At 44.7% G+C, this 26,045-nt stretch overlaps 1 protein-coding gene across 1 annotated transcript in view; it reads right to left on the bottom strand.

Moving 5' to 3' along the window:
* LOC124776702 (espin-like) overlaps window positions 1-26,045 on the bottom strand; it is a 485,149-nt gene that overhangs the window by 141,354 nt on the left and 317,750 nt on the right. The window contains exons 4-5 of the mRNA XM_047251812.1: window positions 15,820-16,002; window positions 12,235-12,291 (exon numbers count right to left, since the gene is read on the bottom strand). Coding sequence (XP_047107768.1) covers window positions 12,235-12,291; window positions 15,820-16,002 — 240 coding nt within the window. The remainder of the gene's footprint in view (window positions 1-12,234; window positions 12,292-15,819; window positions 16,003-26,045) is intronic.

Genomic DNA, 26,045 nt, shown 5'->3' with positions numbered 1-26,045 from the left:
AGGACTGAAAACCACAACAACACATGTCTGTAACGGGGTACATGTAGCCTCAAGATGCTGTGTGAGAAGCTGCCTATATAACTAAGTAGAGGAACTGTGTCGCTAACGTACGGAGTAGCGTCAAATCTAAAGTATTGCATCAGGATGGGAGGAACAAGACACTAGTTATTTACAATTTTCTGGGCGGCCAGTAGGATAAGGGAATGAAGGTTTCCGCGGCGTTTCAAAGCAATAAAAGCTTCTCTGGTTTCTTGGGCAGTATGGTGTTTGACTTCCACTCTACCTGTCTCCGTGAAGTGGTTGCGGAACTCTTTTACTGGCGGTCGCTAGGGCGGATCCTTAACTGTATTGAGTTCTGAAGTTTCAGTGATCTGGCAACCATAAGCCATTCCACATATTGCGCTTGAATTCAAGCTGATGCCATTATATTCAACATCAGTTACCTTATTAATTCATAATCCGCGTCCAAACTTCGAAAAAGTCTCAACGCGAGGGATCCGAACTGCCATGGGAAAATTTTAAGGGCTATTCTGTCTTGAAAAATATCAATCCTCAAGCACTGAAGGAAGAGGGGGGGGGGGGGGGGGGGATGTTCTATTTCTACTTACCCATCGTAAATTTTACTTCTCCAAATTTTAACCAGAGGAAGCATTATTTACTACTTCTGTACTAGTTAAATAAAATTATTAGTTTTCCAGTGGTATGTTACATACAGAAAGTCCCACTTTAAACCCATAGCAACGGTTTTAGTGCTCAAAATGTTATCGGAAGAGACGTCGTAATGTGTGTTCCGCACTAGTTATCCATTATTATAATTATTATAGCTCCAAACTATTTTACACGAAAAATGAGTAGAGATCATTTCAGCTTTAAAGACTATCGTTACAACTTAAGCAAGATCTAGCTCAGTGTTCTGCACAAATTGCTCTTGATCAGAGACTATAAAACGTCGTGGTCAGTCTTCGCCTGCTCGAAGGACAAACTGAGAATACTTTTCCCCCTTGGGGTTGTTGTAGGTTCTGCCACTGCTGCTCAGGTTAAGTTCTTCAAGCAGATCACGAAAGTATGTTAATGTCAAAATCAAATTCAGCATCATCCACAGTATGTAATTCCAGTTGCACAAGATGAGATTAGAATTGAAAAGGGACAATGTAATATAAGCTAACCCTCTCCTAACTATGACTGCTTGACGTTTCACTTAAGATGCAACAATAACATAAATTCTAAGAGATAGAACGAATATGCCGACTATTAGAAAACATGCACAACGTTTCTAAATGTTCGTAATTTTTACGACAAGAGCACCAGTAACAGCAAACCACTAGAGTCAGGCAACAAATAATTCGTCTGTTGTTAACACCTATGTTTGACATGAAGGTACTCAAGAGCACGCGTCGTTCGTGTGTCCAGATTGGCGGGAAGAACGAAGAGATAGCAAGTGAAATCGTAAATTTTACAAGGGTGTAGTAATCTAGGGCTATGGATAATTTCCACAAGAGAAGAGAAACCATTCATGTCACTCTTTCTCTATTCGGCTGAAAATGGTGCATTGAAGCACCGAAACTGGTAGCCATAATACAAATGACACCACAAGGACATCCGTAGGTGTTTCATTTTCTTACACAAGTGAACGGCCGAAGTCCCCCAGACCTACAGTCAGAAGTGTGAACATACAAGAGCCAAGATAAATAGTGTCTCCCGCCAAGCATGATGGCCTGATGACAGATTTCGCCTACTGTTATGCAGCCAATGTAACATAACTCTCTTGCGTTTCCTTCTTCATGACAGTTCTCGGCCGCGCTCTGCAGGGACAATGAAGATGCTCCTACAGCGTTTTCGATTAGAAGTAATGGATCACCCATAATGTAATTATCTCCCCGTGAATTGCATCTCTGCTCACATGAACCGCTAGCTATGAAGATAACATTTTAGCGCAGACAACGAGCTGTAGATCACAGTAGAAAATTGGCGGAAATCACAGGCAGCTCCCTTCTATGACGGGGGTACTGAAAAGCTGGTACAATGCTACGACAAAGATCTAAGTCGTAGTGGCGAATATATAGAGAAGTAGCTGGAAAGTGCAGCTAACTGTCGCAAAAAAAAAAAAAAAAAAAAAAAATGATTTGCACAGTGGTTTCATTTCGAGACCAATCAGACTTCTTTCCGAATAGCCCTCGTATAATCATTAACATTTAACAGATAACAATAAGTATATAATACTTATCGACCCCTGTCAAGAAAAGATACCAAGCATATAAAACTTGCCAACCTGTTTCAGAAAAAGATAGCATGCTGATTACATTTGTCAATCCGTGTCAGGAAAAGATAGCCCGCGTATTATACTTGGCTTGTCACTCGAGATTAAACAGTTAGAAAAGACAGAATACACTGAAAAGCCAAAGAAACTGGTATAGGCTTGCGTGTTCAAATACAGAAATATGTAAACAGGCAGAATAAGGAGCTGCGGTCGGCAATGCCTATATAAGACAACAACTGTATGGCGCAGTTGTTAGATCGGTTACTGCCGCTACAATGGCAGGTGTCAAGATTTAAGTGAGTCTGAACGTGGTCTTATAGTCAGCGCCCCAGCGATGGGACACAGCATCTCCGAGGTAGCCATAGCCATGAATTGGGGATTTTCCCGTATGACCTTTTTACGAGTGTACCGTGAGTATTAGGATTCCGATGAAGCACCAAATCTCCGATATCGCTGGGGCCGGAAAAATATCCTGCAAGAACGGGACCAACGACGACTGAAGAGAATCGTTCAACATAACAGAAATGCAACCTCTCCACAAATTTCTGCCGATTTCAGTGCTGGGCCTTCAACAAGTGTCAGCTTGCGAACCATTCAACGGAACATCATCGATATGGGCTTCCGGAGCCGGAGGCCCACTCGTGTACCCTTGATAACTGCAAGACACAAAGCTTAATGCCCGCGTGTGCCCGTCAAATCCGACTTTGGACTGTTGTTGACTGGAAACATGTTGCCTGTAATGGTGTAGGACATGTGCAGTCCGAATGATACGGGACCCCTGATACGTCTAGATACAAATCTGATAGATGACACGTACGTAAGCATCCTATCTGATCACCTGCATCCATTAATGTCCACTGTGCATTTCGACAAGCTTGGAAAATTACAGCAGGACAATGCGACACCCCACACCACCATTATTGCTACAGCGTGGCTCCATGAACACTCTTCTGACTTTTAACACTTCCCCTGTCCACCAAACTCCACAGACATAAACATTATTAAGCATCCAGAACGAGATTTACACTCTGCAGCGGAGTGTGCGCTGATATGAAACTTCCTGGCAGATTAAAACTGTGTGCTGGACCGAGACTAGAACTCGGGACCTTTGCCTTTCGCGGGCAAGTGCTCTACCAAATGCAAAGGTCCCGAGTTCGAGTCTCGGTCCGGCACACAGTTTTAATCTGCCAGGAAATTTCATATCAGCACACACTCCGCCGCAGAGTGAAAATCTCATTCTGGAAACATCCCCCAGGCTGTGGCTAAGCCATGTCTCCGCAATATCCTTTCTTCCAGGAATACTAGTTCTGCAAGGTTTGCAGGAGAGCTTCTGTTAAGTTTGGAAGGTAGGAGACGAGGTACTGGCAGAAGTAAAGCTGTGACGACGGGGCGTGAGTCGTGCTTGGGTAGCTCAGTTGGTAGAGCACTTGCCCGCGAAAGGCAAAGGTCCCGAGTTCGAGTCTCCGTCCGGCACACAGTTTTAATCTGCCAGGAAGTTTCATTATTAAGCATATCTTGGATGCGTTGCAGCGTGTTGTTCAGAAGAGATCTCCACCCCTTCGTACTCTTACGGATTTATGGACAGCCCGGCAGTTTCCTCCAGCACTACTTCAGACATTAGCTTAGTCCATGCCACGTCGTGTGCGGCACTTTTGCGTGCTCGAGGAGTCCTACACGATATTAGGTAGCTGTACCAATTTCTTTGTCTCTTCAGCGTACTATGTCTTGTTAATCTGCAGTCGCCTGGCGATGTTCTTATAGCACGAAACTGGCTATGCCTTAATTAATGCAACTGAAATAACAGCTGTGGTAGTTTTCTTAAGATTCAAAACTCGAAAAATTGGAAGCGGAAATCCCATGATTGGTTCGGATGGGACTGGGGGCAGGGGATGGGAAGGGCGGAGGAATTTGGAGAGCCCTAAACTCCTTTGGTCTAGGACGCCGCTGTCTGTATTCCGGTCAGAAATCGATGCTAACAGAGACCGAGAGAGCGCCCACACGAACATCTGTGCCGAAGCCACGTGCAGAACGTTTCCGCTTCCGCGAGGCCGACGCCCACCGTCCCACCAGAGAGCATATTTGCGAGCCGCGAGTATGGCCGCAAATGTCGCCCACCGTTAGTGTCCGGGAAGTTAAAGAGTTGCCCTCGCCAGATAGCGGTGGGCGGCGACCGCGCGGTAAACAGCCCCAGCCCGCTCTGGACAGGGGTCAGGTCAACCAGGCACGAAACCTGCCGAGTCCGGTTTGCAAGGCGTGTCCTTAAATTAACTGGGGCGGAAGAAGCCTCAGTACGCGACCAGACGGGTTAGTTCTGCGTACAAGTTCTACTGGCGTGGCATTAGTCGCGTGTTACGATAATATGCAAAGAGCTTGACAGGTTAATGAGGTCGGCGGCCGCCATTCAGGAGTATTTCCGTTCGACCGCCATCTGTTCTGTACGATGCTTCAAGAACGGCATTTGACGTTACCATACGGAGCATGCACTTTAAATTGCAAAAATCCTTTTTTGCTTCACAATTATCTTGATCGCTTTGGTGTCTTCGTGACAATTGACCTATTTCAAGTGTATAATGATCCAGTATCTTGATTCGGATGTAACACACTAAGTCGTCATATAGAGCTCATCCTAGTGTCGATTTTAAGTCACCACCAAAGACGCTGCATGATGACTTGATGTGTTACTTTCGTAACAAGATACCAGTTCTGATGATGAATCACTAGACTCGAAACTGATTTACTGTCTTAAATCTACAAAATATAGGGAGGTTATAATTGAAGTGCAGCTACGGAGGTCCAGTGTGGGCGGTAACTATCGTATGGCAGCGCAAGTTGGTAGATATGCTACTGCGTTAATGCGATACCGTTTTGTGCTGAAAAAAAAAAGTTCAAATTTTGGCTACCAGGAGCAGATTTGACGCTGTACAGCATCTCGTCGACATTTCCAGTGCTTATATTGAACAAACTGTAGCGGGTAATAATAAAATCAATTATGTCTCTCTCACTTGTTTGATATTTTCTGCCTACGTCCCGACCCCTTCCTTGCATTCACAGCGCCAGGTGATGGCCAAAATTGGAACAGTTTAATTTTTGTTTTTCCTGCGTCAATTGGTACCGCATTAACGCATTGGAATACGTACCAGGGATCGCTGCTGTATAATAACTCCAACCCACACTGGGTCTCTGTGAGTAGCTGCGCTTTAATTTCAACCATCCGGTACTATCAAGACAGACTGCTCCTGTAGCAGAATGAATAGCGTTGCTACATTCCGTGTGGTAGGACAATTCCCGGTATCTCTTCGGATTTTTTGACAGACTGCTCCTGTAGCAGAATGAATAGCGTTGCTACATTCCGTGTGGTAGGACAATTCCCGGTATCTCTTCGGATTTTTTTTTAGGAATAGAGGTCTGAAGTGCAAAATCTTTAGAAAAATAGGGTTAAGCTATAGGGACAAAATAATCCATGACGCACGGAGAAGGAGTACATAAAAAGCAGACTAGCAATGGCAAAATGGGAACTCTTGGCCAAGAGACGTCTACTAGTACCAAACATAGGCCTTAATATGAGGAAGAAATTTCTGAGAATGTAAGTTTGGAACACAGGATTGTATGGTACTGAGACATGGACTGTGGGAAAATCGTAACAGAAAAGAATCGAAAGTATTTGAGATGTAGTGCTGCAGAAGTATGTTGATAATTAGGTGGACTGATAAGATAAGGAATGAGGGGCTTCTCCGAAGAATCGACGAGGAAACGAACACATGGAAAATACCGACGAGAAGGAGGGACAGGATGATTAACTTCCATAGTATTAGAGGGAGCTGCAGAGGGTAAAAACTGTAGAGGAAGAGAGAGATTGGGACACATCCAGCAGATAACTGAGAACGTAGATTGCAAGAGCTACTCTGAGAAAGGAATTTGTGACGGGCTTCATCACACTGTTCAGAAGGCTAATGACTCAAAAAAAATTTCCATTGTATGTCAGTGGATAAACCTGAGACATTAGTCATTAAGGTATATCTGCTGGCAGTAAGGGCTGCAGGGGTCCCACGATCATAGTAAGCAGTGGTTAGCTAGTCAGAACAGGCAAAAGGCCAATCCGTGAGTGGTGTTTGCGTTTACTCTCAATATATTTCTGATTAAAAAAGATACATGAAATTAGTGGCGCTGCCTTCATTCATTTACCTTGACATCTACATATGTACTCCGCAAGCCATCACACTGTGCATGGCGGAGGGTATCTTCTACCATTACCAGTCACTGCGTTTACTGTTCCACTCGCAAATGGAGAGAAGGAGAAGCGACTTTCTACATATTTGCATACAAGCAGTGATTCCCCTTACCTTGTGTACGCGGTCCTTATGCCAGAGTTATGTGGGTGGCAGAAGAATAGTTGTGCAGCCTGTCGCAAATGCCGGTTCTCAGAACTTTCTCAACAGTGTTCGCGAAAAGGACGTCTTCTTCCCTCCAGGGATTCACATCTGATTTCACTAAGCATTTCTACAGTACTCATGTGTTGATTGAACCTATCGGTAACAACTGTAGCAACACGCTTCTGAATTGCTTCATTGCCTTCCTTCCATCCGACCTCATGGGGATCCCAAACACTCGGCAATACTCAAGTTTGGGTCGTATATTCTAACGTGGTCTGCCTTATAGATGACCTATATTTCCCTAGAATTCTCGCAATAAAGTCAAGGCAACCATTCGACTTCCTTACAACCGATCTTACGTGCTCGTTCCATTTCATATCACTTGCAACGTTACGCATTAATCCATGTGATTTTGTCAAACAACGAATCGCTAATATTGCATTCGAACGATACAGGATTGTTTTTACTACTCAGTTGCATTAACTTACATGTTTCCACATTCAGAGCAAGCTTCCAAACATCGCATCGAGCAGAAATTTTGCTCAATTCATTCTGTATCTTCCTAGTCACTCAACGATAACACTTTCCTATACACTATGACGCCGTCGTAATCACAGATTGAAACTCTATTTGTCAGATCGTTTATGTATCCTATATAGAGAACAAGACATTCAGTTCGGTAGTCCTAACGATACTCTTGTTTTTGATGAACACTCGCCGTCCGAGACAACGTAATGGGTTCAGTTACTTAAAAATTTCTTAAGCCACTCACATGTCTAAGAAGCTATTCCGATACACTCCGTCAAACTCTTTCCGAAAATCTAGGAATATGGAATATTCCAGTCGCTTTCCATCCATGGTTCGCAGGATATCGTACGAGAAAAATGTAAGCCGATTTTCGCAAGAGCGATGCGTTACGTACTTCACTGGTTCAACTAACTAATAAGAAAGGTTTATACACATCACAAAAAGACGATTTTCTAGTTCACTCCTGTAGAACACGATTTGTGCTCTAAGTAAATCTGAACGGAACATACGAAGTGACATGTTGTCGTTTGCATTCATTATGAAAGAGCACGCGCGCTTGCGAAATCCACAGGTGGCACATTCGCGCTGTGGCTGGAATTTCTTCAGCAGAGTCCTTTATAGAATCACGGTAGAATTGTGAATATGGCAGGCATAGTAAAAATTCTGTATAAGCAAACTGCCCGCAGTGCGCAGGTATTAGTGTCGCTACATCAGAGAAAGGTCGTTGGTTGAAACTTCCTGGCAGATTAAAACTGTGTGCCGGACCGAGACTCGAACTCGGGACCTTTCCCTTTCGCGGGCAAGTGCTCTACCACCTGAGCTATCCAAGCACGACTCACGACCCGTCCTCACAGCCTTAATTCTGCCAGTACCTCGTCTCCTACCTTCCAAATTTCACAGAAGCTCTTCTGCACACCTCCTTTCTTCCAGGAGTGTCAGTTCTGCAAGGTATACAGAAGAGCTTCTATGAAGTTTGGAAGGTAGGAGACGAGGTACTGGCAGAATTAAGGCTGTGAGGACGGGTCGTGAGTCGTGCTTGGGTAGCTCAGTTGGTAGTGCACTTGCCCGCGAAATGCAAAGGTCCCAAGCTCGAGTCTCGGTCCGACACACAGTTTTAATCTGTCAGTAAATTTCATAGCAGCGCACACTTCGCTGCAGAGTGAAAATCTCATCCAAGGTCGTTGGTTGTCTACGAACAAAGTGTATGCTGAAGGCAACTTTTACTGATTGGTGATGACAGTTCTGCAACGATTGAGAGTGAACAGTGGATTAGTTGTGACGCGGTGACCCAGTAAAGAGCGGATCAGGACAGACACCTCCATGAGGAGAGTGAACGTAAGATGTACACGAATTGTCGAGGAGGCACCCGTAACTCGCCACTTTTAAGACGACGATTCTGTTCGTACTATAGTTTACGTCTTAGTCAAAGTCAACATAGAGGACCAACAACACTAACGATAGGGTAAATAGGCGGACCCAACGTTTAGCAGAGGTTCATGAACTTCTGAATCGTATATTCGTACTTTACTGACACCGACCATAGTAGAAAGTAGATACAATAAAATATAATGCTCCTCTTAGAAAGTACTGAGGTTTTTTCTAGATACAGCCAAACCTAACGTGGCTTAAAGTAGTCACAACTTCGTGACACATTTCTCATACTAAGATGAACCCTCTACTGCTTTAAAACTGTCGTGAGGGGTGATAAACAATCTTAACGCGCATTAAAAGTGACACAGCACCATCCACTATGCTTCAGGTCCGAGGAGATCGTCCTTAACGGCATTGCATGCCGTAACCGTGCCATGTCGTCAGCAAACTGAACTGTGTACTTAACTGCATTACGCTAAGGAAGGAATTGAACAAGATAGCAGAAAATTTGAGAGAATAGCGTCCATAGCGAGTGATATGGCGCACTGTTTAAGGCATTAGACACGCATTCGTGAAAAATGTGAGTCTAATCCTCCAGATGTGAAGTCTTTTTGTGTTTCCCTAAACAAACTGAGGCGAATACTGTAGTGGCTGCTATGAGAAAGGCACGCCCGATTACCTTTCCCATTCTTAGAAAATCGGAACTTGCGCTCCCTTTCAACAACCTCGAAGGCGACGCGGCGTTAATCTTCCTTCCATAACGCACACACTATGCTTACGATGCTTACGATCTGTTAAAGGAAGTTACAGAGTTTCGCCACTTTTTGGCCTTGCCACTATGATTTGCGAACACAACCTGAAATGTACTTCACATTTCGGAAACTGCAGTGGGTGTTCAGAACACTCCGTAAGTGCGCTGCATTTACGAGGGCCGTTCAATAAGTAATGGAACACTTTTTTTCTCGGCCAGTTTCAATTGAAAGTATGTGGAATTTGTTGTGGGACGCCGGCTGCTGTGGCCGAGCAGTTCTAGGCGTTTCAGTACGTAACCGCGCTGCTGCTACGGTCGCAAGTTCGAATCCTGCCTCGGACACGGATGTGTGTGATGTCTTTAGGCTAGTTAGGTTTAATTAGTTCTAAGTCAAGGAGACTGACTACCTCAGATGTTAAGTCCCATAATGCTTAGAGCCATTTGAACCATTTTTGTTGTGGGACATCGTGGAACATTTCCGCTTAATCCTCTACAGTTTTACGAAGTTCAGATATGTGGAAGCGCTATACATATCCTTCAAAGTGGTGTCCGTAACGGAGGTGCGCTTGAAGCAGAGAGCTGTCACTGTGTTTCTTTTGGCGGAAAATCGGAGCATCGTAGATGTTCACAGAAGCTTGCAGAATGTCTACGGAGACTTAGCAGTGAACAAAAGCACGGCGAGTCGTTGGGCGATGCGTCTGTCATCATCGCAACAAGATCGTCCAAATCTATCCGATCTCCCTCGTTCCGGCCGGTCGCACATAGCTGTAGCTCCTGTAATGTAGGAACGTACGGACGCTCTCATTCGGATCACAATCAAAAACCTCGCTGCACAACGGAACATCTCTGTTGTCACTGCCGAAACACTCGTCCACCAGTTGTGGTACTCAAAGGTCTGTGCCCGCTGCGCTCCTCGCCGCCTAACAGAACACCATAAAGAGCAACGAGGGACCACCTGTGCGTAGCTGCTTGCACATTACGAGGCTGATTATGACAATTTTTTCTCGAACATCGTCACAGGCGATGAAACATGGGTTCATCACTTCGAAACAGAAATAGAACGACAATCCATGGAGTGATGTCACACCACTTGTCCTCCGAAGAAAAAGTTCAGAGCCGCACCCTCAGCTGGTAAAGTCTTCTGGGACTCTGAACGGGTTATTCTGTTTGATAACATTCCTCATAGCGCAACGATCAACGCTGAAGTGTACTGCCCTACCCTGAGGAAACTGAAGAAATTACTTCAGTGTGTTGGTCGCCACAAAAATGCAAATGAACTTCTCCTTCTCCATGACAACGCAAGGCCTCACACAAGTCTTTGCATCCGAGAGGAGCCCACAAAACTTCATTGGATTGTTCTTCTTCGTCCACCATACAGCCTTTATCTCGCACCTTCCGATTTCTATCGTTTGGCCCAATGAAGGACGCACTCCGCGGTAAGCAAGTATGTGTGTGGTGGGGACGTTATTGATGCAACAAGACGTTGGCTCCGACGTCGAGCAGTAAGAGTCTTACCATGTGTGCGTACAGGCTCTACGCGTAAGGTGGCGTAAGGTCGTCACATTGAACGAAGATTATGCTGAAAGTTAGGGTCTTGTAGCCAAAAGAGTGGGAAATAATACGAATTACTGGAATCCAAAATAAAACCAAGCTACTTTCAAAACAAATGTGTTGCATTACTTATTGAACGCCCCTAATACCATGAGCTGTTTCGTACCACAGTGGTGTGCAAGGAAGAAGGCAGGTACGTGATGCGTTATGCGAAGATACAGAGAATGTGGCGTCGGCGGTGTGCTCTCATGCCACATGCTCCAGCCATTGCCTACCTAGGTAACTGGCAGTGCTAGGATAAAGACCACTAATGGACCAACGTTTTTGCTTGCTCCTGTCCATAGATAAAATTATGTGCTCGGAACACTCTCGCTGTCGTTTCTTAACGTAATACTGAAACGTCCCCTTAGAAAAATTATGAATGACTGTGACAGTAAACTTCTCCGTTATTTGATACAAAGACAGCTGAGTAAAACTGAACGTAGTCAGACAGTCCTCTCTTTACTTATTCTGATCATCACTAAACTGACACACAATATTTTTAGCGCAACGCAGTTTGACTTTCAATAATCCCTACAAAAGAATGGTCCTGACTAACAATAACCTATACCTTTCATGAATCATTTACCTCACAAAAATCTTCGTTACTCGAAATACTACAACACAGCGATCGCCAATACTGTCAGATAAATAAAAGATTCTAACTACTGATGGCACTAACTACTGACAGGCATAGTTAGCAAATGAAAGATTTTGGTAGAGAACAAACAACGTATTGACCTTAATAGCGTTCAAAATCCAATTAAACAAATTTTCTTTTTCTGACGAACGCACGTCCAGATCGTCCGCACAAAACTCTGGCATCTGTCTCCCCACATCCACCACTGCTCGTGGCTCACCTCCAACTGCACAACGCTACTCGCTGTTCACATCCAGCTGCCCAACACTACACTAGCGAATATTCCAACAATGCCAACCAGCCACAGAGTGCACACAGCACAGTCAGTGATTTTCATACAGAGCGCTACGTGGCGTTACCAACATAAAAACCTAAACAGCCTACTTACAATACTTGCTCTCTTTTTTTCATAATGAACACTTCAATGACAACCATGAGGTATAAGCTAATATGAAAATCACGGTTAATGTTCTACCCGCATCTAGAAGCGCCCGCTACAGCCAGACGCGGCAGAATGACTCCGTTGGCCGGAACGTCACGTCGTGCACTGCTGCTTGTCACTGCGGATCGCCTCACCAGCCGCCTTCTTACGTGCACACTAGTATATAGCCACTGTTGTCAAGGATCGTAAGGGCGTACTGTAGGGGGGAGCAGCAGTGTGGGTACTCACGCAGGGGTCGGGGTCGCGGCAGCACGCCGCAGGTCGCACCTTGCCGTTGGTGCGGGCCGTCGTCTCCTCGTGGTAGTCTGGCGTGGCGCCGTGCTGCACCAGGATGTTCAGGCACTGCAACCACACACACGGTCGACATCACTTCACGTGGCACATAGAAGCGAAGCTATCACCATCGAACTTCTTGTTGTGACAACTGAAAATTTGTGTCAAGATGGGTCTCTAACAAAGTTTTCCCGTCCTTTTTCGCGAGCAGCCACCATAACCATCGTCCTATATGAGCTCCCCACCCTGATCCGACTTAAGCTTGTGTTGCACTGACTTTTCCACCTATGGTTTATGAAGATTACAACCAGAGATTCTACATCTACATCTACATTTATACTCCGCACCAACGGTGTGTGGCGGAGGGCACTTTACGTGCCACTGTCATTACCTCCCTTTCCTGTTCCAGGCGCGTATGGTTCGCGGGAAGAACGACTGCTGGAAAGCCTCCATACGCGCTCGAATCTCTCTAATTTTACACTCGTGATCTTCTCGGGAGGTATAAGTAGGGGGAAGCAATATATTCGATACCTCATTCAGAAACGCACCCTCTCGAAACCTGGACAGCAAGCTACACCGCGATGCAGAGCGCCTCCCTTGCTGAGTCTGCCACTTGAGTTTGCTAAACATCTCCGTAACGCTATCACGTTTACCATATACCCCTGTGACGAAACGCGCCGCTCTTCTTTGGATCTTCTCTATCTCCTCTGTCAACCCGACTTGGTACGGATCCCACGATGATGAGCAATACTCAAGTATAGGTCGAACGAGTGTTTTGTAAGCCACCTCCTTTGTTGATGAACTACATTTTCTAAGGACTCTCCCAATGAATCTCAACCTGGCATCCGCCTTACCAACAATTAATTTTGTATGATCATCCACTTCAAATCGATTCGTACGCGTACTCCCAGATATTTTACAGAAGTAACTGCTACCAGTGTTTGTTCCGCTATCATATAATCATACAATAAAGGATCCTTCTTTCTATGTATTCGCAATACATTACATTTGTCTATGTTAAAGGTCAGTTGCCACTCCCTGCACCAAGTGCCTATCCGCTGCAGATCTTCCTGCACTTCGCTGCAATTTTCTAACGCTGCAACTTCTCTGTATACTACAGCATCATCCGCGAAAAGCCGCATGCAACTTCCGACACTATCTACTAGGTCATTTATATATATTGTGAAAAGCAATAGTCCCATAACACTCCCCTGTGGCACGCCAGAGGACACCAGGACATGTGCAAAGGATTCGGTGGAGGATCTTGGCATATTCTGCTACAAGGGCTATACGTAAAACGAAATAAATTTGCTGAAATTCAATCCATGTTACAGTACTGGTCTGGCAAAAATTTTCATTTGTCACAAGATATCCATTACACTGCCAGTTCAGCATTCTCATTATTTCATGTGATGTCACTGCATCTTCACTACTTACAGACCATTTCGATCCATTCCTTTGACTTAACTCACTGCTCACTGCCTACTGTTATTTACTTATTAGTGCAAAAATTGCCACACAAGAAGAAGGGAAAGCACATATATCTGAAGTAAATTTCAACATACTGAAGGGGTACATCGGTGTGTATGACTATTTGAAAAACTTTGAATACTGGCAGTGTATATTTTACACAAAAAATGTTTTTTAAAGCAATAGAGTTATATTTTCCTACTGGAGGTCGTATTGTTCAGAAGTTCCTGCCTGGACACCAATACATGTTCATATATGGGTCAATTTGCACTTTAGCCCTTCTTTACAGGGAATCATGCACTCTTTCAAATACACCTGGCTTCATTCTGATTGCTTAAATGCGGTGGTCACGCTCTTCAGTAACGTCAGCACGTGGCCGATGTGTTGGACACACACAACAGTGTTACTTATAGTCCGTCTTGATTGCAAAATGTTTATTCATATGACCGGTTTCGGTTCGTCTAGAACCATCTTCAGATCTGATATTTCGGTTACGGGACTAACCCGTCCAAACACAGCAACTTTCACATGCTGTGACGCAGCATAAGTATTTTGCGTCACAGCATGTGAAAGTTGTTGTGTTTGGAGGGGTTACTCCTGTAACCGAAATACCAGATCTGAAGATGGATCTATAGGAACCGAAACCGGTCATATGAATAAACATTTTTCAATCAAGACGGACTATAAGTAACATTGTAAAATCACTGATTGCGGCTATCCTATCAGACATTATGTCTGTTTCTGCAGACACGCAACAGTGCCATATCCGGTAGCATGGGGCAGCCATTGACGGTACGTGAATTTGTTGAATTTGCGGTTATGGGGGCAGTTCACACCAGTGGTGTTTGCCCAACCCATCGCCAACGTGCAAACATCATAAGAGCGTGTGACTGATGCGTGTGTCGCAATCCGAATGAAAATAATGCTTGATGAGGGGTGTGTCAGGAAGTGTGGTAACCACATCGAGCACTGCTTACAGTGTCTACTTCCATGTAGGACATAGATGTGAATGAGAGGACAGTTTGGTCCATACCTCAGTACGTGTTAGTTTGCAGACATGTCATTATAGAAACTTTTCTTCTAGTTTTGACCAATACTTCCTCCTGTAGGAATATCTAACACTTCTCTTTTTTTTAGCACCCTGTGTGTAATGCTTACCTAATAAGAAACTGTAATTCTTATTCCTAATATCTATTTTGACAGAAATACAAGTACACAACACTGTAATCCATTAAATTAATGACACCTTGTTAAAGTCCGGGTGATATGGGACCAGTACTTAAGCAACCCGCAAATTTCAGATCCTGATTGTTTAAAAGAACTAGTGGCGGTTTAAATATTACAATAATTTAGAAAAGGGCAACACAAGGTCATAATCTAGAAGTATGGCTCATTTTTAAATATGTCTATTCATCTAAAAAATCACAATTATAATATTTATAACCAGTTTCGGTTACAACAATTAATGCTAAGCATACTTGACAAAAAAATTGCTCTCTCTCTCAGGAGACATCACACTAACGCCTGTTCCGGACTTCAAAATGGCCTCCATTCAGCGACGAGGAGAGTCCAAAAGTTTATTCAGGTATGCCACATCTAGCTCAAGTCATTCATTGCCGATTAGGTACAGCAGAGATACGAGATTGCGAGGAAACTGGTTGCTGTCTTTCAGTTTCTGTTCCAAACAGTCCTAAGACATTTTCCATGTAATTGACGTGGCGTCATATAATTAAATTTTCCTTGGGATGTGTGAGAACGACGATTTAAGAAGGGGAAAATAAGCTGGAGACATGAATTGAAATTTGTGTTATGGAGGTCAACGGACTAGGATAGTCCATGCAGGTGGGTGATCTGTACTGCTGCAGTAGTGCCTAATAAGCACGAAGACCTATGTTCAAGTCGCGGTCATGGCATAAATTTTAATTCATTTATTCAGCTTCCATTATTATTGTTGACGTCGAGCGACTTAACCTTCTCCTGCTTTTCATGGATGATCTGGTTTCAGTTTTTGACAGGCTATCCAGTGAGCCCAATCTCATGGGGTTGCGATGGGGAGTTTCCCTTTTTAGTGATTACCTAGGTGCCTACTAGCTACAAAAGTATGAGAGACGGTGGACTGGTGCTGACCTCCATCTGGTGGTTGTCGGCGGCGTCGTTGATGGGGCTCTTGCCGTAGCGGTCGAGCGTGAGCTTGGCGCCGTGGCGCAGCAGCCAGCGCACGGTGTCGGCGTGGCCGCGGCTCGCCGCGAAGTGCAGCGGCGTCGCGCCGTCGCCGTCGCGCAGGTTGGCGTCCACGCCCTGCTCCTGCACCTGCCAACAGCGCAGCACACGGCTGTTACTGCCCGCCCCCACAAACTGCACGCGCTCTCGGGGTAGGGCCACCACCGCTGCTAATAAGGGAGCCTACCGACACCTCAAGTCGGTTTTGATCCGTGAGGTGATGATGTCTTGGCGTATGACGTCATACGTGGACCAACAGAAATAGAGGCACTGAAAATATCTATTTTGTTTTTACAGAACTGTTTGTAATGTATAAGAGGCAGTGGAATGAAAACGAGACAAATTAAAAAAAAAAAAAAAAAAAGGAATCAGGTGCAAGTGAGACTCGCGCACTGAGGGTCCCGTACAAACTTAATTACCTATATAGACAGTTTACCCATTCCGGAAATCGAGGATATTTTTCGTTTCAAATCTGAAGTCGGATAACAAATGACAAAATAAAATACACTACCGGCCATTAAAAGTGCTACACCAAGAAGAAATGCAGATGTTAAACGGGTATTCATTGGACAAATATATTATACTAGAACTGACATGTCATTACATTTTCACGCAATTTGGGTGCATAGATCCTGAGAAATCAGTACCCAGAACAATCACCTCTGGCCGTAATAACGGCCTTGATACGCGTGGGCGTGTACAGGTACAGCTGCCCGTGCAGTTTCAGCACGATACCACACTTCATCAAGAGTAGTGACTGGCGTATTGTGACGAGCCAGTTGTTCGGCCACCATTGACCAGACGTTTTCAGTTGGTGAGAGATCTTAAGAATGTGCTGGTCAGAGCAGCAGTCGAACATTTTCTGTATCCAGAAAGTCCCGTACAGGACCTGCAACATGCGGTCGTGCATTATCCTGCTGAAATGTAGGTTTTCGCAGGGATCGAATGAAGGGTAGAGCCACGGGTCGTAACACATCTGAAATGTAACGTTCACTGTTCAAAGTGCCGTCAATGAGAACAAGAGGTGACCGAGACGTGTAACCAGTGGCACCCCATACCATCACGCCGGGTGATAAGCCAGTATGGTGATGACGAATACACGCTTCCAATGTGCGTTCACCGCGATGTCGCCAAACACGGATGCGACCATCATGATGCTGTAAACAGCACCTGGATTCATCCGAAAAACTGACCTTTTGCCATTCGTGTACCCAGGTTCGTTGCTGAGTACACCATCGCAGACGATCCTGTCTGTGATGCAGCGTCAAGGGTAACCGCAGCCATGGTCTCCGAGCTGATAGTCCGTGCTGCTTCAAACGTCGTCGAACTGTTCATGCAGATGGTTGTTGTCTTGCAAATGTCCCAATCTGTTGAGTCGGGGATCGAAACGTGGCTGCACGATCCGTTACAGCCATGCGGATAAGATGCTTGTCGTCTCGACTGCTAGTGATACGAGGCCAGCACGGCGTTCCGTATTACCCTCCTGAACCCACCGATTCCATATTCTGCTAACAATCATTGGATCTCGACCAACGCGAGCAGCAATGTCGCTATACAATGAACCGAAATCGCGATAGCCTACAATCCGACCTTTATCAAAGTCGGAAACGTGATGGTACGCATTTCTCCTCCTTATACGAGGCATCGCAAAAACCTTTCACCAGGCAACGCCGGTCGACTGCTGTTTGTGTATGAGAAATCGGTTGTAAACTTTCCTCATGTCAGCACGTTGTAGATGTCGCCACCGGCGCCAACCTTGTGTGAATTCTCTGGAAAGCTAATCATTTGCATATCACAGCATCTTCTTCCTGTCGGTTAAATTTCGCGTCTGTAGCACGTCATCTTTGTGGTGTAGCAATTTTAATGGCCAGTAGTGTATGTTTCCTTGTGAAATAATTACAAATTACCAATTTAGGATTTTTCCTTTACCTGTACTGTGTAAACGCGTTTCTTTCCCAATTTCTTGATTCTCGATCAACGGGAAGTATCCTAAAGGTTCTGATGAGCTCGTTTTCAGGTATGAAAGTAAGGGAATAAATGGCCGTTTCTTCTGATTGCATTAACTTAGAAGATGAAAATTTTCACAGCGCCAAGTAATCATAGATCTTAATATCTGACATAAATCTGACCTTGATACTAATCGTACCTGAGAAAAATGGTTCTTAACAGTTGGACCGACAACGGATAGCAAAGTGATCCTACAAAGGTATCGTTTTTACAACTTGAGGCATTATAGGCTGTGAGGCGAGGCCGATCCGTAGTGTAGCCCAAGAACCAGGTAGGTTGAAAAGTACCCGATTGTGAAATGCTTCGCGTTGCCAACGAATGTGATATCTTGACAACAGCTACGAGTGTCATTCGTGTTCGGGTGCGTATTTGGCACACAATGGCTGTCAATAAGTGCTTTGTGTCGACCATTTAAATGACCTCATAGGTCCTGCCCCCATGAACCATGGACCTTACCGTTGGTGGGGAGGCTTACGTGCCTCAGCGATACAGATAGCCGTACCATAGGTGCAACCACAACGGAGGGGTATATGTTGGGTGGCCAGACAAACGTGTGGTTCCTGAAGAGGGGCAGCAGCCTTTTCAGTAGTTGCAAGGGAAACAGTCTGGATGATTGACTGATCTGGCCTTGCAACACCAACCAAAACGGCCTTGCTGTGCTGGTATTGCGAACGGCTGAAAGCAAGGGGAAACTACAACCGTAATTTTTCCCGAGGGCATGCAGCTTTACTGTATGGTTAAATGATGATGGCGTCCTCTTGGGTAAAATATTCCGGAGGTAAAATAGTCACCCACTCGGATCTCCGGGCGGGGACTACTCAAGAGGACGACGTTATCAAATGGTTCAAATGACTCTGAGCACTATGGGACTCAACATCTTAGGTCATAAGTCCCCTAGAACTTAGAACTACTTAAACCTAACTAACCTAAGGACATCACACACACCCATGCCCGAGGCAAGATTCGAACCTGCGACCGTAGCGGTCCCGCGGTTCCGGACTGCAGCGCCAGAACCGCACGGCCGCCGCGGCCGGCACGTCGTTATCAGGAGAAAAAACACTGGCGTTCTACGGATCGGAGCGTGGAATGTCAGATCCCTTAATCAGGCAGGTAGGTTAGAAAATTTAAAAAGGGAAATGGATAGGATGAAGTTAGATATAGTGGGAATTAGTGAAGTTCGGTGGCAGGAGGAACAAGACTTTTGGTCAGGTGAATACAGGGTTATAAGTACAAAATCAAATAGGGGTAATGCAGGAGTAGGTTTAATAATGAATAAAAAAATAGAAGTGCGGGTAAGCTACTACCAACAGCATAGTGAACGCATTATTGTGGCCAAGATAGACACAAAGCCCATGCCTACTACAGTAGTACAAGTTTATATGCCAACTAGCTCTGCAGATGATGAAGAAATTGATGAAATGTATGATGAGATAAAAGAACGTATTCAGGTAATGAAGAGAGACGAAAATTTAATAGTCATAGGTGATTGGAATTCGAGCGTAGGAAAAGGGAGAGAAGGAAACATAGTAGGTGAATATGGATTGGGGGAGAGAAATGAAAGAGGAAGCCGTCTGGTAGAATTTTGCACAGAGCATAACTTAATCATAGCTAACACTTGGTTCAAGAATCATAAAAGAAGGTTGTATACATGGAAGAATCCTGGAGATACTAGAAGATATCAGATACATTATACACTCCTGGAAATGAAAAAAAGAACACATTGACACCGGTGTGTCAGACCCACCATACTTGCTGCGGACACTGCGAGAGGGCTGTACAAGCAATGATCACACGCACGGCACAGTGGACACACCAGGAACCGCGGTGTTGGCCGTCGAATGGCGCTAGCTGCGCAGCATTTGTGCACCGCCGCCGTCAGTGTCAGCCAGTTTGCCGTGCCATACGGAGCTCCATCGCAGTCTTTAACACTGGTAGCATGCCGCGGCAGCGTGGACGTGAACCGTATGTGCAGTTGACGGACTTTGAGCGAGGGCGTATAGTGGGCATGCGGGAGGCCGGGTGGACGTACCGCCGAATTGCTCAACACGTGGGGCGTGAGGTCTCCACAGTACATCGATGTTGTCGCCAGTGGTCGGCGGAAGGTGCACGTGCCCGTCGACCTGGGACCGGACCGCAGCGACGCACGGATGCACGCCAAGACCGTAGGATCCTACACAGTGCCGGAGGGGACCGCACCGCCACTTCCCAGCAAATTAGGGACACTGTTGCTCCTGGGGTATCGGCGAGGACCCTTAGCAACCGTCTCCATGAAGCTGGGCTACGGTCTCGCACACCGTTAGGCCGTCTTCCGCTCACGCCCCAACATCGTGCAGCCCGCCTCCAGTGGTGACGCGACAGGCGTGAATGGAGGGACGAATGGAGATGTGTCGTCTTCAGCGATGAGAGTCGCTTCTGCCTTGGTGCCAATGATGGTCGTATGCGTGTTTGGCGCCGTGCAGGTGAGCGCCACAATCAGGACTGCATACGACCGAGGCACACAGGGCCAACACCTGGCATCATGGTGTGGGGAGCGATCTCCTACACTGGCCGTACACCACTGGTGATCGTCGAGGGGACACTGAATAGTGCACGGTACATCCAAACCGTCATCGAACCCATCGTTCTACCATTCCTAGACCGGCAAGGGAACTTGCTGTTCCAACAGGACAATGCACGTCCGCATATATCCCGTGCCACCCAACGTGCTCTAGAAGGTGTAAGTCAACTACCCTGTCCAGCAAGATCTCCGGATCTGTCCCCCATTGAGCATGTTTGGGACTGGATGAAGCGTCGTCTCATGCGGTCTGCACGTCCAGCACGAACGCTGGTCCAACTGAGGCGCCAGGTGGAAATGGCATGGCAAGCCGTTCCACAGGACTACATCCAGCATCTCTACGATCGTCTCCATGTGAGAATAGCAGCCTGCATTGCTGCGAAAGGTGGATATACACTGTACTAGTGCCGACATTGTACATGCTCTGTTGCCTGTGTCTATGTGCCTGTGGTTCTGTCAGTGTGATCATGTGATGTATCTGACCCCAGGAATGTGTCAATAAAGTGTCCCCTTCCTGGGACAATGAATTCACGGTGTTCTCATTTCAATTTCCAGGAGTGTATAATGGTAAGACAGAGATTTAGGAACGAGGTTGTAAATTGTAAGACATTTCCAGGGGCAGATGTGGACTCTGACCACAATCTATTGGTTATGAACTGTAGATTAAAACTGGAGAAACTGCAAAAAGGTGGGGATTTAAGGAGATGGGACCTGGATAAACTGACTAAAACAGAGGTTGTACAGAGTTTCAGGGAGAGAAAAGGCAACAATTGACAGGAATGGGAGAAAGAAATACAGTAGAAGAAGAATGGGTAGCTCTGAGGGATGAAGTAGTGAAGGCAACAGAGGATCAAGTAGGTAAAAAGACGAGGGCTAGTAGAAATCCTTGGGTAACAGAAGAAATATCGAATTTAATTGATGAAAGGAGAAAATATAAAAACGCAGTAAATGAGGCAGGCAAAAAGGAACACAAACGTCTCAAAAAATGATATCGACAGGAAGTGCAAAATGGCTAAGTAGGGATGGCTAGAGGATGTAGAGGCTTACCTCACTAGGGGTACGATAAATACTGCCTACAGGAAAATTAAAGAGACCTTTGGAGAATAGAGAGCCACTTGTATGAATATCAAGAGCTCAGATGGAAACCCAGTTCTAAGCAAAGAAGGGAAAGCAGAAAGGTGGAAGGAGTGTATAGAGGGTCTATACAAGGGTGATGTACTTGAGGACAATATTATGGAAATGGAAGAGGATGTAGATGAAGATGAAATGGGAGATACGATACTGCGTGAAGAGTTTGACAGAGCACTGGAAGACCTGAGTCGAATCAAGGCCCCGGGAGTAGACGAGATTCCATTGGAACTACTGACGGCCTTGGGAGAGCCAGTCCTTACAAAACTCTACTATCTGGTGAGCAAGATGTACGAGACAGGCGAAATACCCTCAGATTTCAAGAAGAATATAATAATTCCAATCCCAAAGAAAGCAGGTGTTGACAGATGTGAAAATTACCGAACTTTCAGTTTAATAAGTCACAGCTGCAAAATACTAACGCGAATTCTTTACAGACGAATGGAAAAACTGGTAGAAGCCGACCTCGGCGAAGATCAGTTTGGATTCCGCAGAAACATTGGAACACGTGAGGCAATAATGACCCTACGACTTATCCTAGAAAACAGATTAAGGAAAGGCAAACCTACATTTCTAGCATTTGTAGACTTGGAGAAAACTTTTGACAATGTTGACTGGAATACTCTCTTTCAATTTCTAAAGGTGGCAGCGGTAAAATACAGGGAGCGAAAGGCTATTTACAATTTGTACAGAAACCAGATGGCAGTTATAAGAGTCGAGGGGCATGAAAGGGAAGCAGTGGTTGGGAAGGGAGTGAGACAGGGTTGTAGCCTCTCCCCGATGTTATTCAATCTGTATATTGAGCAAGCAGTGAAGGAAACAAAAGAAAAATTCGGAGTAGGTATTAAAGTCCATGGAGAAGAAACAAAAATGTTGAGGTTCGCCGATGATATTTTAATTCTGTCAGAGACAGCAAAGGTCTTGGAAGAGCAGTTGAACGGAATGGACAGTGTCTTGAAAGGAGGATATAAGATGAAGGTCAACAAAAGCAAAACGAGGATAATGGAATGTATTCTAATTAAGTCGGGTGATGCTGAGGGAATTAGATTAGGAAATGAGACACTTAAAGTAGTAAAGGAGTTTTGCTGTTTGGGGAGCAAAATAATTGATGATGGTCGAAGTAGAGAGGAAAAAAAATGTAGACTGGCAATGGCAAGGAAAGCGTTTCTGAAGAAGAGAAATTTGTTAACATCGAGTATAGATTTAAGTGTCAGGTAGTCGTTTTTGAAAGTATTTGTATGGAGTGTAGCCATGTATGGAAGTGAAACATGGACGATAAATAGTTTGGACAAGAAGAGAATAGAAGCTTGCGAAATGTGGTGCTACAGAAGAATGCTAAAGATTAAATGGGTAGATCACATAACTAATAACGAGATATTGAATAGAATTGGGGAGAAGAGGAGTTTGTGGCACAACTTGACAATAAGAAGGGACCGGTTGGTAGGATATGTTCTGAGGCATCAAGGGATTGCAAATTTAGCATTGTAGGGCAGCGTGGAGGATAAAAATCGTAGAGGGAGACCAAGAGATGAATGCACTAAGCAGATTCAGAAGGATGTAGGTTGCAGTTAGTACTGGGAGATGAAGAAGCTTGCACACGATAGAGTAGTATGGAGAGCTGCATCAAACCAGTCTCAGGACTGAAGACAACAACAACAACAACAACATAGGTCAAAACATGGGTCATGGGTCGTATCATCAATCCGAATATTTAGCCGGCCGGTGTGGCCGAGCAGTTCTACGCGCTTCAGTCTGGAACCGCGCAACCCCTGCGGTCGCAGGTTCGAATCCTGCCTCGGGCATGGATGTGTGTGATGTCCTTATGTTAGTTAGGTTTAAGTAGTTCTAAGTTCTAGGGGACTGATGACTTCAGATATTAAGTCCCATAGTGCTGAGAGCCATTTGAACCATTTTTGAATCCGAATATTTACTGATGGTAGAGATGTTAGCCAAATCTACCACGCTGACACACGAATAGAAGGAAAAACACTGTCGACGTGGAGCCATAGAGGCATCTATGCCTATTGTAAATTAAAATCTCGCCCCGCCTTTTCCTGTTCGCATGTGAAGGCCAATCTCAGGAACTTCTGCGGAGATTTCAATATGGTTTTCATTAATAGACTGATTCACGAGGAAGGTTTGAGTGTATAATTTATAAATATTTCGTACACATTAGCTGAACTATAATGAATACGGAATAGCAGTACTTGTGTTATTAAAAAGCACGGTGCAATTTTCATTGATGTTAGTCCAATATACAGCCGATGGTTGTTCATATTCACAACTGTGAATACATTTTGTGGATTTCCTGACAGCTACAGTCGGCAATAAATACGTCCTTCCTGGGCGGAATATACGTAACGTAAGAATGAAGGTTGTGACACATGGACGACGACATATGGAACTTAGGGTCTGGCTGTGATTCGTGCACGGACAGCCGAAGCGTGCAAGGCGACCGCTCGCGTAAAACAGGGAATCCAGGTTCGAGTCCCGATCAAGCACAAATTTTCGTTGTTGCGATTCCAATATACGGACAATGGTGGTTCACATTCGCAACTGTGAATACATTTCTTGAACTATGATGAATTAAAAATACGTCCCTCCCCCCCTCCGCTGCACTCCACGTTTTTTTGCGTATATGTAATGGATAAAATCAGGAACTATTATAAAAATAGACAGACTGATTCGAAAGAATAATTTACTACCGCTACGCCAGACAAGTCGTCCGGGGATACATACTTAGTGCTGCCCGTGTGAAGACGGGGCGGATCGCTAGTACAACATAACTGACACACGGCGTCGAAAGTTGAGGGCGTTGCAGGAACAACCCTGAGATGCTCAGCTGTAAGAGTCGTGTACTGCGCACCGAGAAACTGTGTGTCTCTTTGTAGATAAACGGAGAGTGTACAAGCATCATGGATACGAAAATTGAGATTACCATTTGTTTAAGTACTGCTACAATCATGTGGCAACAGTGCTAAGTCTTTTTACAAGATTTCCGGAAAAATGTTCTTTTAAGTGGATTTGAAAAGAGCGACCGGCGAGTACGAAACAAATACAAATCCGATTGCTTGTAATAATTTTAACATTAGCTATTGCAAAGCCTATGAGTTCCCAGAAATACATAAAACAGAAGAATTCGCTAAGTGATAAACAATGTCCAACTGAACTGTGTGGGAAGAAGCACCAAACTTCCTTATTCTACTTGATCATTTTCAAAAGGATGATAACGATCACAAACCATGAAAACTTTTCCTGATATTCTGCGATAATGATAAGGAGTAATAATAAATTTGTAGATATGGCTGAGTGTGAGCCTCGCGCTACTAAACTGACGCTTGAGAAATTTATAATTGACAATAAACAAAACAAGAACGGAAGCTGGTAAGAACAGTGGAGAGTACATTAGCAAAATGCTAAACACCAAAATAGGGAAAGAAGTGGTAGCAGTTCAGTGGGTGTTTTTGCTGCGTCTGTCGTCAGCTAGGGATTGAGAAGGAGCAACGGAGGAACGATCACTATGTGTCAGGGAAACAGAACTTTTTTCTCAAGAGAATAAGTGGACGATTTTCAAAAAAAATTGCCACAGTGGTGTTCAAGCATGGTTTTTATAGTTTTCTTTGTCGGATAAGGATTCATATTCCATCGATATATCTCAAAAGACAGCTAAACTATTTTGCTGTCGTCTAGAGAACAAAGCGCCTAACAACGAAGTACAGGTATAAACGTAAAATAAGCACATGAGACGCAAAAAGTGTCTTCAGTAACAATGTACTGTGATATCTGGGACGGTATTCTACAAAACGGATAAAATGAAAGTGGCCTTGAAAATGTTTATAAGACTGACACGGAACAGACCTTGTTCATTCACAGAAGAAATGCTAACACAGAAGATTTTGGAAACCGTGATTTCGCTGCACCAATCAGTTGGTGTCACCTGTCTGCACATGCACATATCCCGCATGCTCTGCCACGAGTAATTCACTGTGTCAGTATGCTTGAGCGAGTGAGAGGAGCAGAGGTGTTTAGTGACCATTTGAATGCATCAAAAAATGATGCTTACGGTAAAAGTACGTGTAGTTATTGATGAGTGTTATGAGAGGCAGAATTCGTGGGAAACGTGTGTGGAATGGTTTGCGCAAGAGTTCTAGACTACAAGTTTGTTTACAAAACCTCCAGAAAAGTCTGAAACGCAAAACTTAGTTTCAAAATGGCTTGAAACGGGTTCTGTGTCGAATAAAAACCACAATTTCATCAACAGGTGTCAATGGCGCATCATTACGTTGTTCTGTCGTCATGTAATAAGTAAACTTAAAAAAATACTGCATTCGCGTGGCGGTATGGCTCTATCTTTATGTGAAAATTCCGTAGTGTGCGCTTCAGTCAATCAGTTTGCATACTAGTGACATTCAATTTTAAAATCTATACAGTTTCTGCACTGGTT

The sequence above is a fragment of the Schistocerca piceifrons genome, chromosome 2 (genome assembly GCF_021461385.2).
Source record: "Schistocerca piceifrons isolate TAMUIC-IGC-003096 chromosome 2, iqSchPice1.1, whole genome shotgun sequence".
Taxonomy (NCBI): Eukaryota; Metazoa; Arthropoda; class Insecta; order Orthoptera; family Acrididae; genus Schistocerca; species Schistocerca piceifrons.
Note: the sequence above shows the minus strand (reverse complement) of the source record. Positions and strands in the feature narration are given on the sequence as shown.